Source organism: Aristolochia californica, unplaced genomic scaffold (genome assembly GCF_029961685.1).
Source record: "Aristolochia californica isolate CCGP_79_NKW_82.1479 unplaced genomic scaffold, dmAriCali1.0.hap1 SCAF_1, whole genome shotgun sequence".
Taxonomy (NCBI): Eukaryota; Viridiplantae; Streptophyta; class Magnoliopsida; order Piperales; family Aristolochiaceae; genus Aristolochia; species Aristolochia californica.
This window is the reverse complement of record NW_027181770.1, coordinates 9,504,117-9,518,627: the sequence shown is the minus strand read 5'-3', so window position 1 is coordinate 9,518,627 and position 14,511 is coordinate 9,504,117. Positions and strand designations below refer to the sequence as shown.

At 45.0% G+C, this 14,511-nt stretch overlaps 1 protein-coding gene across 3 annotated transcripts in view; it reads left to right on the top strand.

Annotated features, from left to right (window-relative positions):
• Positions 1–14,511, top strand: part of LOC137958916 (uncharacterized) — a 43,177-nt gene that overhangs the window by 11,528 nt on the left and 17,138 nt on the right. Inside the window, exon 2 of one of the 3 annotated variants that reach the window (XM_068806137.1) lies at positions 4,386–4,487. The exons of 1 other annotated variant lie outside the window; for it this stretch is intronic. In XM_068806137.1, the coding sequence (XP_068662238.1) occupies positions 4,386–4,487 (102 nt within the window). Of the gene's footprint in view, positions 1–4,379; positions 4,488–14,511 lie in introns of all 3 variants that reach the window. One more of the 3 variants, XM_068806128.1, reaches the window with a different exon arrangement.

Here is a 14,511-nt window from a genome sequence, read left to right as displayed (position 1 = left end):
CTATTGCTAATCAGGCCTCGGTTAATAGTATTGAAAAAAATGAAGAGAAAGCAGAGTCATAGAAAGGAAAGAAAACAATCTCAGATGGTGAATTTGAGCTATTGCAGAGGTTGAAAACTTTGATGGTATCCACAACCACATCTTCCTCCACTACTGATGTTGCTACTACTATCTTAGGTATGATTTATACCACTTCCTTTTCTTCATCTTGGATAATTGACTCTGGGGTTTCTGAGTATCTTACAGGTAATAAAAGTCTTTTACATCCTTTGTCTCCATGTCTACCAGATAAATTTGTTACCATAACAGATGGATCCCAAAACAAGGTCCTTGGGATGTGATCCTCCTCTGCTACTCCCCCACTTCAGCTTAATGATGTTTTATTTGTGCCTTAGTTTTTGTTAAATTTATTGTCCGTAAGCCAGTTAACCAAGAAGTTTTATTATTATGTTACTTTTATCCCTTCTTCTTGTGTTTTTTAGGATCTGGCAACGAAACAGGTTATTAGTGGAAGCCATGAAAAATCCGAGATCCGCTAATTCGGCAGCTGATGTGCTTGCTAGGCAGGGAGCTAACCTACAATCACTGGTTGTAAGGGAATTGCTCCCCCAAATTTTGTAATTTTCTCTCGTTTTATTAATACATATTTTTCAAAAAAAAAAAAAAAAGTGGAAGCCATGAAAAGGAGATCTCTATTACTTATTTGCCTCAAGTGATTGCGGCTTCTATTTCTTAGACGGAGGCACAACAATGATACAACAGATTAGGGCATCTATCATTGTCATCACTTCAGCATTTGTTTCCTTCTTTGAAGTCTTTTTCCCATTTGAATTGTGAAGTATGTCAATTGAGCAAACACTAAAGAACTACTTACTCTCCTTGAGTTGAATCCAAAGGTGTTGCTCCTTTTGGCTTCGTTCATTTTGATGTATGGACCTTTGAGTATTTCAAATATTTCTCAAGTGAAGTATTTTATTACGTTTGTCGATGATTTTACTAGAGTTACATGGCTATTTTTATTCAAGGATACATTTGAAATCCTTTCTATTTTAAAACCATTTTATGCCATGGTCTCAACTCAATTCAGTCATAAATTAAAAGTACTTCGCTCTGATAATGCCAAGAATATGTGGTAGGAGAGTTCCAAACCTTCTGTAAGGATAATGGCATTATCCATCAAACCTTGTGTGCTTACACCCTTCAACAGAATGGTGTAGTTGAAAGAAAGAACCAACATCTTATTGAGGTGGCTCGTGACCTTTTTTACTCCATGAATGTGCTCTGCTTTTATTGGCCACATGCGATTCTCTCAGTAAGTTGTTTCATTAATAGGCTGCTATCTTCCGGATTAGGATCCGTTTTCCCTTCCGTTGAAGGTATTTGGTTGCACTTGTTTTATTCATGTCATGTCTCCACTGAAAAGTAAACTAGGTTCGAGGGCTATTAAGTGTATCTTTTTGGGTTACTCTCGCACCCAAAAATGATATGTTTGCTATAACCCCTCTCTTCGAAAATTGTTTGTCTCCAAGATGTGACCTTCTTTGAAGATAAAACCCTTTTGCTCCTCCAAGGATGTTCCTTTGGGTATTTCTTCAGTTCTTGCAATCCTTAATCCTATTGTGCCCATTGATGTAGACATCTCTCTTCAGCCCCCTGAAGCATCAGCCGATACCACACCTATGGAATCTACGGATTCTTTCGAGGTAAGTCCTTCATTCTCTCCTCTTATATTTAGTCCATATTTGATACTAGGCATATTGCTATCCGTAAGGAACCTAGGATGTGGTACTAGGCCCTCTACTTCTCATCCTATATCTAATTTTGTTTCTCACCATCGTTTGACTCCTTCTTGCTGTTATTTCCTTGCATCAATTTCTTTTGTATTTGTCCTACAGTCATATAAGGAGACCCTCATATATCCAAGATGGAAGGCGGCGATGGAAGAGGAAATGAATGCCTTATATGAGAATCAAACCTGGACCTTGGTTCCACTTCCGTCAAGGAGAAAACTTGTGGGCTGTAAATGGGGTACACTTAGTGTTATGGAGTTGATTATGAGGAAACTTTCTCCGCTGTGGCCAAGTTAAATTCGGCACATATCTTGTTATCACTTGTTGCAAATTCTTCTTGGTTAGTATATCAACTGTATGAAAAAAATGCTTTTTTAAATGGTGACATTAAGGAGGAGATCTATATGCATCAACCACTCGGGTTTGTGGTTGAGGGGAGTCGGTATGCAGATTGAGAAAATCTGTTTATGGTTTAAAATAGTCTCCTCAGGCTTGGTTTGACAAATTTAACCAAACAATGTTGCGGTTTGGATTTAACAGGTGTTTAGTAGATTGTTTCGTCTTTGTAAAGAATACCTCAAAGGGAATCGTATTACTAGTGGTTTGTGGATGATATTATCTTGACTGACAGTGATACAAATAGTATAAAGGAAGTTAAAGAGAAAATATGCAATGAATTCAAAACAAAAAGACCTTGAACTTTTGAAATATTTTTTGGGATCGAGGTCTTCCAGTCAAAGCATGACATTGTCTTATCTTAGAGAAATTACGTTCTTAATCTACTTGGGGATACAGGAAAGATGGGATGTCGACTAACAAATACTCCTATGGATGCTAATACAAAGTTATGTGCAAGCTCCAGTGAAGATGTTGATGGGTAAATATCAAAGACTTGTGGGAAAACTTATTTATCTCACTGTGGCCAGACCAGATATATCATATGTAGTAAAGTGTGGTTAGTCAATATATGCATAAACCATAACTTACCCATTGGCAAACTTTGGAGAGGATTCTCAGATATTTAAAAAGAGCTCTAGGCAAAGGACTTTTATATAAATGTCATGGTCACTTCAACATTGAAGGATTTGCAGATGCAGATTGGGCTGGATCACTTGATGACAAGAAATCCACTTTTGGGTATTGTACTTCAGGTGGAGGAAACTTGGTCACATGGAAGAGTAAAAAACCAAATGTTGTTGTAAGGTTCGGTGTCGAGGCAAAATATAGAGCTATGGCCCATACAGTTAGTGAACTTCTATGGATCAAATCCCTCATTCCTGAATTAGGGTTCCACAAAGAAGCATCTATGAAACTACATTGTGGCAACTAGGCAGCCATCCACATTGCTTGAAATTCAGTCTTCCATAAGAGAACAAAACATATTGAGGTAGACTACCATTTCATATGAGAAAAATTACAGGTTGGTATTATATATCTCAAACATGTTTCATCTCAAGGACAGGTAGTAGATATATCCTTACAAGGCTGGTCACATCAAAGATTAAGACCATTATATGCGCCAATCTGGGTGTCTATGATGTTTTCTCTACCCCACCTTGAGGGGGAGTGTTGAAAGATGTAACTCGAGTATAGTGGCAATGATGTAAAATGTCTTTATTTCTTGTCCCTTTCCTCTTTTCTTAGGGTAAGGGCATTGATATAATTTTTGACACTTTTAATAATATAAATAGATGCTAAGGGGGAGGATTAGGGACGTTACTCATTCCCTAATCCTCCTTATCTCTTTCTCAAATTCTCGCAAGTCGTCCCTCTCTCTTCTTCCTTCTCTTCGGTTCCTTCTCTCCTTTGACTGACTAGTTTACTTTATTTATCATGAGATCCTAAATCCAACAAAAACTGGTAAGATCAGTGGAATGAGACAGCTAAGAAGGGGATTGTTATCAAGAAATTTTATAAATCAATGATAGAAAAGAAAATTATGAAAATAATAATCTGAAAAGAAAATTATGAAAATAATACTCTAAAAAAGAAAATCCCAAACACTTAGAAGAAAAATGTACTAATGGTGTTATTATGAACCAACTTTTTTCTTCTACTGTGCTAGATCATGTTCAGGGAAGAGATTGAACACCGATTATTTAGTCTTTCTTCAATTGGAAGTCCTATTGAGAGAGGTCCTTAGAAACAAACAAGGAGGCTTGAAATAAGTTTAATTCTTCTTTAAACAAATAAAAGAGTGCCTTTCATATTATAAAAGAAAAACATAATGGAGATCAATGAAGCATTATGCTTTTTGTTACATTAGTCCTACATTGATCTAAGATTAGAAAGATCCTATACTTATTACTTGGGAATGGGTCTTTTAAATTTGGCTAGTCATTTTGGGATAGTCCTAGACGTAACTTTAACATCTTAACTTGTTTTTTGTTCTGTTTATTTGTGGATATTTATACACACAAAATGCACAGACAACATATTAACATCTATTCTTTTCTTTTTTTCACTTTATTTATTGCATTTGCTCCCTTATGCTACCTTGAGTATTTTGGTTCCTGATAGAAGATTAGTTTAGCTTTAAATAATATATTTTTTCTTGATCTTTCTATGGATATTTTCTGACGAGGACAGTCGCAGATGGATGGTTCTTTTCATTCACCAGAGTGGCATGCAGCTCGTTTGGCCAGTTTAAAAACATCAAATACAATAACCTGGGAAGAATTCAAAAAGAAACAGAAGGTATCTTCTAGAAATCTTTGTGGTCATGGATATGCAAAATGATCATTATTATCATTTTTCTTCATACTTTTTTAAATATTTAGTTGAGGTGGTCTTCAAAAAATTAAAAGTAATTACTTGAAAAAGATACTCATCACAATTGTGGTTGTGATTTTTTCTTTATAAATGTCAGAGGATTTACTAAGAAAATAGAGAAAATACATGTGGGATGCAGATGGGCAAGTTCAAAAGAGAGAAAAATAAGATTAAGAAAGAAGAAAAAAACAACAAGAAAGATGAAGAAGAAAAATGAAAATACGTAATCATTTTAAAACAACGAGACTATGCATGCTCGAGAGGTGAAATGTTGAATTCGGTGGTTCACTAACTTGTTTTAATCAGATTACAGTTATACTATCTTTGTCCCAGTTGCTCCTAAAGTTAAACGTTAAAAGACAAGTCCTAGAACAATTGAACAACTGAACATAAATAGAAAAAAAAAACATAACTAAAACATCTTTAATTGATACTCTTCTGTGAGACTTCCTCCTATGAGACTTCTGTAAGACTCTACCATATTAATTCTGGTTTTGTGAAATTTCTTGCTATGAGAATCATGTAAGATTCTTCTATACCTGTTCTTTAACACTCTCCCTCAAGCTTGAGTTTATAACTTCAACTTGCAATGAAAATGATTCTTGGTCTTTAATCTTCTTTGGCTGAAAAAATGCTTCATAGATGCAAAGTTCTTCTTCTTTTTTTCTCCCCCTTTCTTGAATATTTTGGTCACATAAAAATTACTACAATTGGAACAAAATACTTTTTGTTAGACTTCTTTTTCAATTTCTCCCATTCAAGCTGGGGATAAAAAAGTCATAAAGACCCAACTTATACAAAACACATTACGGGAGAAGAAAATCACTCCTACCCATACGACAAGGTTTCATGCACCAGTCAAAACGGTCATTGTCTGAAATACACTCCATGCAATTTCAAAAGAAAAAAACCGAGCCAACTTTAGGACACAACAAAAAGATTACTTATTTTTTAAGGATAGCTCAAACACAAATCACCTTTTGGGTGAAGAATAAAAGACTTGACTCAAGCTGGATATCGGACACATTCCTATATATTTTAGGTAGTTGATCTAGGCATTGCTCTGAAGTGATAAAAACACAAGATGATAAACTAAAAAAATACTAGAAGAAAACAACTTTAACCGGAAGGTGGTGACTGTGCAACACTTGTACTTCCAAACGAATCTAGAATGTGACATTTTATTTGAGAAAAAGATAGGGGAGACTATGACGGTAGAATTGTATAAATAACTTAAAACAACAGTTTGACTAAGTTTAACCTCAAAGAAAATTTTTGGGGTAAGCATAATTTTTGGAGATGATGATGCGGAAGATACAAAACCAAATAACAAAAACACAAAAAATTGAAAACAACATTGAAACAGGATATTACTTACCTAGACCAGTATCAGCCCAACAAGTTGGCACCTAAAGGGAGCGATGGTGAGAGTGAGGATCCGAGAGCATGAGAGAGTGAGAAGGGAGCTGGCTAGACTCGGGTGTGCTTGGCCACGACGAGGAGAGAGATGATAGACCGGAGAACCAGCCGGACCAACGGAGAGACAGGCGACCAGAGAACCAACTGCAAGAAAGATCAACGAAACACAAGCATCCCGATGACTTCTCCTCTACTCGCTAACTGGAACATGGAAGACACGGAGCTAAGTCTGAGCAGCAATCTAAAGCACACTTCTTCACATGATACTTCCAATCTGGATCAGGACAATACTGGCTGGATGCTAGTGCAGGGAAGAAAACGAAAGAATCTACAACCTGGCGATAAGCATCTGCTACTGGAGCGATTCCAAATCGGTGCATCCACTTTCACCTTCCAGAGAATCGACAATGCCACAAGAATAACTTCACTGACTGGCGACAAGAAGTCTTTCATCAACATTCCAGACATGGCGATCACCACCTTTGTTCAACTTTTTGATCGGGTCACTGCTGAAAGAAGTGCTGGAAGGCAAACGCGGGAATTCTGGATGGGAAGCATCGTCTTCTTTATATCGATTTTCCATTATTAGGGTGGTCTTGAGTGTAAAATCACTCAATGCCTTGGAAAATCGATTATGGCCAGACTTTACATCTCTGAGAAAACCAACTCCGATTTTGGATGCACAACCTTTCGTGACTGTCTCCTCCAGCATTCTCCCAAAGACTCCACACCCCCACTAGTTCCGGCCATACCAGCCTCCACAACGCCCATCCTTCCATTCCCTCCTCTCCACTCCAACACAACAACACTGCAAAACATCCCACCCACTCAACCACCTAACCTCACCCAACCAGAAATTCAACAGCAGAGCCTACCTCCACCACCTTCGATATCTATCCCCTCGTCCCTCTGGATGGAGGGAGAAAAACTACTTTCTCTGTCTCTTATCATCACCACCTACAACCACCCACCCTGCCCACAATCCATCACCTCTTGATTCTGCGAAAAATTGCACCTCCATTACACTTCATCCTACTCCTTCCTCCAACCAGGCAAATGGATATTTCATTTCCTCACACACACTGATAAATCGGCTGCCCTTGCTCTCCCCACTGACCATTGACCTGACATCACCATACTCTCAGAGTGGATTCCTTCCAAACCAGACAACTCCCCTGGGCAGTGGATTAACGTTTGGGGCATCCTTGTCGAACTTTGGCATACCCACATGTTCACCCAAATTGCTATGGCATTTGTATCTCTCTCCTGACTTGACATCACCACCTCCTCCAAATCTCGACTTGATGTTGCTCGAATCCTCATCACTCTCAAAACACCTCCACGGATCCAAACTCTTTAAACTTCTGGTCAATGGGCTCTCCTTCTGGCTAAACATTATCTTTGAAAACCCTCCTGCTGAATCTTTCCTCTATTAGCCATGGCTTCTGAGTCATCCATATTGAGCCAACCCAATCCCTCTCCACCCCCCCCCCCCCCCCCCCCCCCCCTCGACCATCCATATCTGGGGATACTCTCGATCTGATGGATAACTCACCTGATCATCAAATTACCGACTGTCCATGCAGATACAAGCCAAATTCAAATTTCAAACTCTCTGCGCCTATGACAGCCCCAGCCTGCAATGTCAGCCCTGTCACTGGTGATGCTGACCCCATTCTGGACAGCTTGCCTCCCTATACAGATGCCCCTGAGACAGCCCGTGACCCCACCTGCAATTCCTCTATCAAAGTCAACCTTTGCACGACACGGATCCCGTCAAACCAACCTTTTCCATCTTATCCAAGACACGGCCGTGTCCCCCATCCAGATAATCTGCCACGTTGGCCTCAGTCTCCCATGGATAACCCCTTTGAACAACCCTGTCAAGACCACTTTTCTCTTGTCCCCCCCTCTGAATCCATGCCCCCACCCCCCTTCACCCTTCCTTAAATACCCCTTCCCAGTTACCTTTCCTGTCATCTTGAATCCCCTCGAAATCGCCCCTCCAAATTTGGAAACAATCAACTTTCCGCTCGCCTACATTGCTGGCATGCTGCCATTGTTATTGACACTGGCCTCCCCACCCTGGGAATGTCACCGCAATCCTCCCCAATCTTGCCCCCACCCTGGGCAGAATTATCTTTCCCCCTCCTAACGAGAATTCCAGCAAGTTAGTGGCTGATCTACAATCTGAGTGGCATAAATAAGATGAGGAGACCTGGTGAGACGAGGGGCAACCAGCCGAGTCCAGACGGCAGACCCACATTCCCACCACACTGCTCCAGCACAAGGAAAGGCAATGCGCATACGGCAGAGAAAGCGCGTATGGCAGCCATCCAAGTTTGGGATGTAACGCCGGCAAGCCCAGCACATGCCTTGGCACAGCGCACACAAGGCTGGGCAAGTCGCATGCAAGCCAGGCAGGCAAAGCGGGGTTACACACGCCCCAGACTCCAGGCAAGGCGCCCGTGCGCACATAGACTCCAGGCCAGGCGCCTGCACGCAAGACTCCAGATGGGGCGCCCGCGCACAGAGGCATGGCGCCTGGTGCCCGCGCGCAGAAGCATGGCGCCCACGAGCAGGAGTCCAGGCGAGGCGCCCGCGCCCAGGACTCCAGGCGCCCGCTCGCAGGAGCCCAGGTGAGGCTCCCGCACGCAGGACCCAGGCGGGGTAGGCGGGGGGCGCGCGGCCTGGCGCCAGAAGAGTCCGGAAGACTCCAGAAGGCACCAGAAGCGGAAATCTCTTGGTCTGACGGGTTTTCTGGGCCTCTCTAGAAATTTCTAAAGGCCAGGGACAGCCGGCATGATTTTGTGAGTTTCTAGAGCCTTCCAAGGCCAGGGAGGAGGCTTATAAATAGGAGGGACCTCTCCCATTGTAAAGCATTCTTGAGCATTCTTTGCATTCATTGCTCTCCAAGTGTATAGAGAGTTTTAGCCTTCAATAGAGTTGAGTTTTTCTCTTCCATCTCTTTGGTCTTTCCATTGTCCCTTTGTTTGGCAACATCGAGTGTGGGAGGTTGGGAAGAAAATCCGAGGCACAAGGAGGCTGACTAGTTCTTGGGAAGAACTAGGCCGCACGGGGTAGATATTCCGCTTGGCTAGACAGACTTAGGCAAAATCTAACCGCGTGACAACTGGTATCAGAGCGGCTTTTCCAACCATGGCATCCACAAGTGGTGATGTAGCAACAAGAGGTATGGAGTCACCCTCTGAAAACAATGTACGTTTTTGCGATTTCGAGTCCAGACTTGCAAGCATGGAGGATCAGTTTTCAAGACTGGAGGAGTACGTGAACGACATTGCACATGCACGGTTACCTGTCCCAGAATGGTTCCAAGGATACGATGACGATGTGCACAGTGCTATGGCCGTGATGCGAGCCGAAATCAGGAGGGTCGATGAAGAGGTCAAGACCATTGTGGGAGAAGTTCGGGCGAGGCTCACCCTATGCGAAAGAGCCCTTGCGAATGGAGGAGGTTCGCAAGGGGGTGCAAAGATCAAGATACCGGAGCCGAAAACCTTCACTGGGAAACGCGACCCAAAGGTAATAGACAATTTCCTTTGGCAAATGGAACATTATTTCAATGCTTCAAAGTTAACCAGTGAAGAAGCCAAAGTCAGCACTGCATCTATGTTCCTTGCGGAAGATGCTATACTTTGGTGGAGGAGAAGGACTTCGGGCGAGCAAGGAGATGAAGCACCGGTGGAAAAACGGGAGGACTTCAAGAGAGAACTCCGACGCCATCTCTTTCCGGAGGACGTAGACTACCAAGCTCGGAAGGAGCTGCGTGCCCTCAGACAAAAAGGTACGATCCGAGAATACGTCCAAGCTTTCACTTCTCTTATGCTCTGCATTCCTCGTATGTCCGACGAGGATAGGCTCTTTTCCTTTCTGGCCGGGCTAAAGCTTTGGGCTGAGACCGAACTTCGTAGAAGGGAGGTAAAGTCCTTGGCTGCAGCCATAGCCACGGCTGAAAAGTTGACCGAGTACGAGCGAAAATCGGAGGACAATGCTACTCGGCCAAGCAAGGACAACAGCTACAACGGCCAGAAAAAGAAGAAGAAGCCAGAGAAAGAAAGGGAAAGGACCGAACCTAGTGACACCTGCCACACCAACAGCAAGAAGAAGGATGACAAAGGTAAGTCCTTCAAACGCCCTCTTAAATGTTTCATTTGCGAAGGGGAGCACATGGCAAGAGATTGCCCCAAGAAGAAGTTGTTGATGCTGCCCAATTCGAGAGTGAAAAAGAGGAACCGCGGATGGGGGCGCTATCCTTGCTCAATGTTGTTCGTTCTAAGGAGCCAAAAGCGAGTGTCAAAGAGGCAAGGCTGAACCGCAATCTTCTCTACTTGGATGTCATCATCAATGGATTCCAAGTTAAGGCCATGGTAGACACAGGGGCTACTCACAATTTCGTCTCAGAAGAGGAAGCGAGGCGTCTGAAGTTCAAGGCTACAAGAGATAGCAGCAGAATGAAAGCCGTGAATTCTGCAGCCAGGGAAGTCTCAAGGGTAGCCAAAGCCGTGTCTGCCAATGTTGGAGAATGGGGTGGGAAGTTGGACTTCACCATCGTACCCATGGATGACTTCAAGGTCATTCTCGGCATGGACTTCCTCACAACTTGTAAGGTTTTCATTTTACCATCACTAGGTGTAGTAGGTATCCTTGATGAGGGAGGGGCTTGTATGATCAATGGTTTCAAAACCAATGTAACCGAAAATGTTGAATCAATTAGCGCCCTCCAGCTTAAGCGGGGTCTTAAGCAGGGCTATTCCACCTACTTAGCGGCCTTCTGTGAGGTGAAAGAAGACGTGGCCCAAGCGATTCCCAAGGAGATGACGGGAGTCCTGAACGAGTTCAGGGATGTCAGGCCAAAAGAGCTACCCCCTTGTCTGCCACCAAGAAGGGGAGTAGATCATAAGATCGAGCTGGAACCTGGAGTGAAACCGCCCTCAAAAGCCCCTTACCGCATGGCGCCTAAGGAGTTGGAGGAGTTGAGGAAGCAACTAGGCGAGCTGCTTGAAGCGGGGTTCATTCAGCCATCCAAGGCTCCTTACGGGGCACCGGTCTTATTCCAGCGCAAGAAGGATGGTTCTATGCGCCTGTGCATCGACTACAGAGCTTTGAACAAGATCACCATCAAGAACAAGTACCCCATACCATTGATTGCCGATCTGTTCGACCAGCTCAGAGATGCCCGAGTCTTCACAAAACTTGACTTGAGAAGCGGCTACTATCAAGTCAGAATTGCGGAAGTAGACGAACCGAAGACGGCTTGTGTCACCAGGTACGGATCATACGAATTCCTTGTGATGCCATTCAGTTTAACTAACGCACCAGCCACATTTTGTACGCTTATGAATGAGGTCTTCAAAGCGTTCTTGGACAAGTTTGTGGTGGTGTACTTGGATGACATTGTCATCTATAGCCGCATAATGGAGGAGCACTTGCAACACTTGCGGGAAGTGTTTCGAGTCCTGCGGGAGAACTCCCTGTTCGTGAAGAAGGAGAAGTGCTCCTTTGGCCTAAAGGAGGTATCATTCCTTGGCCATTGGATTGGAGGAGGCCGCATTTGGATGGACGAGACCAAGCTGCAAGCCATCCGAGAATGGACCGAGCCAACCAAGGTAAGAGAATTTCGTAGTTTTCTTGGTTTGGCTAACTACTATCGCAGGTTCATAAAGGGGTTCTTAGCCTTGGCGGCTCCCTTAACGGACCTCCTGAAGAAGGCGCAAAAGTGGCATTGGACGGACAAGTGCCAACGTGCTTTCGAGTTACTCAAGCAAGCCATGATGGAGGGACCCGTCCTGCAGCTTGCGGATTTCAGCAAAGCGTTCGAGGTGCATACGGACGCATCCGACTTCGCAATTGGAGGAGTCTTGGAGCAAGATGGCTATCCCATTGCCTATGAGAGTCGGAAGTTGAACGAGACAGAGCAGCGGTATACAGTCCAAGAGAGGGAGATGACCGCTGTGGTGCATTGCTTACGCACCTGGCGCCACTACTTGCTCGGGTCAAGGTTCGTTGTGCGAACGGACAATGTGGCATCAAGCTACTTCCTCACGCAGAAGAAGCTATCCCCTAAGCAAGCAAGATGGCAAGATTTCTTGGCCGAATTCGATTTCGAGATGTTGTATAAGTCAGGAAAGACGAACGCGGTGGCGGACGCCTTAAGCCGGAGGGCAGACTATACAACCCCTATGGAGGCAGGCATAATACTTGGTGATGACTCCAACACTACTTCTCGTTTGCAAGGTGTTGCAGCTATCAGCCAAGTAAGTATCCCTATCCTTGATCGAATTCGAGCTGGCCTACGGACGGACACGCAGGCCTACAACCTTGTGCAGTCAGTAGCACTTGGCGAAACTCGGCGGTTTTGGTTGGACGATGGCCTACTCAAAACCAAAGGAGGCAGACTATATGTTCCAAAGCATGACAACCTGCGGAGGGACCTATTGCGGGAGTGCCACGATACCCTTTGGGCTGGCCATCCGGGTCAGAAACGAACCCTAACACTGGTGTCTAGACAGTACTTCTGGCCAGACATGGAGCAGGACGTGGAAGAGTTCGTTCGCACTTGCTTGGTGTGCCAACAAGACAAGGTGGAGCAGAGAAGACCCGGAGGACTTCTGGACCCATTGCCGATAAGACCATGGGATTCCGTCTCCATGGACTTCATTTCTGGCCTTCGCAAGAGAAATGGCTTAGGCTCGATTCTCGTCGTGGTCGATTGGTTCAGCAAGTACGGGACGTTCATTCCAATCAACAACAATTGCACCGCCGAAGAAGCTGCTCGGGCCTTCATGGCCCATGTGGTCAAGCATTGGGGAGTGCCGACCACAATTATCAGTGACCGAGATCCACGGTTCATAGGTAAATTCTGGACTGAATTATTCAAGTTGCTAGGCACAACTTTGAATTTTTCTACTAGCTTCCACCCTCAGACCGACGGATAGACTGAGCGTGTGAATGCTTTGCTGGAGCAATATTTGCGTCATTTTGTTGATGCAAATCAAAAAAACTGGCCAGAGCTGCTAGATGTGGCCCAGTTTTCTTATAATCTGCAGCAAAGCAAATCAACCGGACATAGTCCATTTGAACTCGCAACTGGGCGCCAACCGTCTGTGCCAATGAGCATCATTCCAGACGTATCTGGAAAGAGCCCAGCAGCACACCAATTTGCCAAACGCTGGAAGGAGAAGCAAGAGATGGCCAGGGTCTTTCTTCACCGTGCAGCACGGAAGATGAAGAAGTATGCGGACTTGAAAAGGCGAGCAGTAGAGTTCAAGGTAGGCGACCTTGTCTTGATCAAGATGCGGACAAAACAATTCCGATCTCTACGCACCAAGAACAAGGGTCTCATCAAAAGGTATGAAGGACCTTTTCCTATCACCAAACACATTGGGAAGCTGGCGTACCAAGTCCAACTACCAACCAGGCTGAGGATACACAATGTCTTTCATGTGAGCAACCTTAAGCCCTACAACAAAGACCCTGACCCGGGACATGTTATTCCTCCCCGACCACCCATTGATGTAACTACAACCTTTGAGCGGCATGTAGATTACATCATAGCCGACCGACAGTTAAGCCAAAGGGGGAAACCACGGCTGACCGAGTACCTCGTCAAGTGGAGGGGCCTTCCAGAAAGTGAAGCAACATGGCATGAGGTAGCAGAGCTATGGCAATTCGAACCAGCGGTGATGGCATACCGTGATGGCACGCAGACGAGGTCGTCTGCATTATGGCGGTGGGAGTATGAGATGAGGGGCAACCAGCCGAGTCCAAACGGCAGACCCACATTCCCACCACACTGCTCCAGCACAAGGAAAGGCAATGCGCATACGGCAGAGAAAGCGCGTATGGCAGCCATCCAAGTTTGGGATGTAACGCCGGCAAGCCCAGCACATGCCTTGGCGCAACGCACACAAGGCTGGGCAAGTCGCACGCAAGCCAGGCAGGCAAAGCGGGGTTACACACGCCCCAGACTCCAGGCAAGGCGCCCGTGCGCACACAGACTCCAGGCGAGGCGCCCGCACGCAAGACTCCAGGCGGGGCGCCCACGCACAGAGGCATGGCGCTTGGCGCGCCCGCGCGCAGGAATCCAGGCGAGGCGCCCGCGCCCAGGACTCCAGGCTCCCGCGCGCAGGACCCAGGCGGGGCGCGCGCGGCCTGGCGCCAGAAGAGTCCGGAAGACTCCAGAAGGCACCAGAAGCGGAAATCTCCAGGTCTGACGGGTTTTCTGGGCCTCTCTAGAAATTTCTAAAGGCCAGGGACAGCTGACACGATTTTGTGAGTTTCTAGAGCCTTCCAAGGCCAGGGAAGAGGCTTATAAATAGGAGGGACCTCTCCCATTGTAAAGCATTCTTGAGCATTCTTTGCATTCATTGCTCTCCAAGTGTATAGAGAGTTTTAGCCTTCAATAGAGTTGAACTTTTCTCTTCCATCTCTTTGGTCTTTCCATTGTCCCTTTGTTTGGCAACATCGAGTGTGGGAGGTTGGGAAGAAAATCTGAGGCACAAGGAGGCTG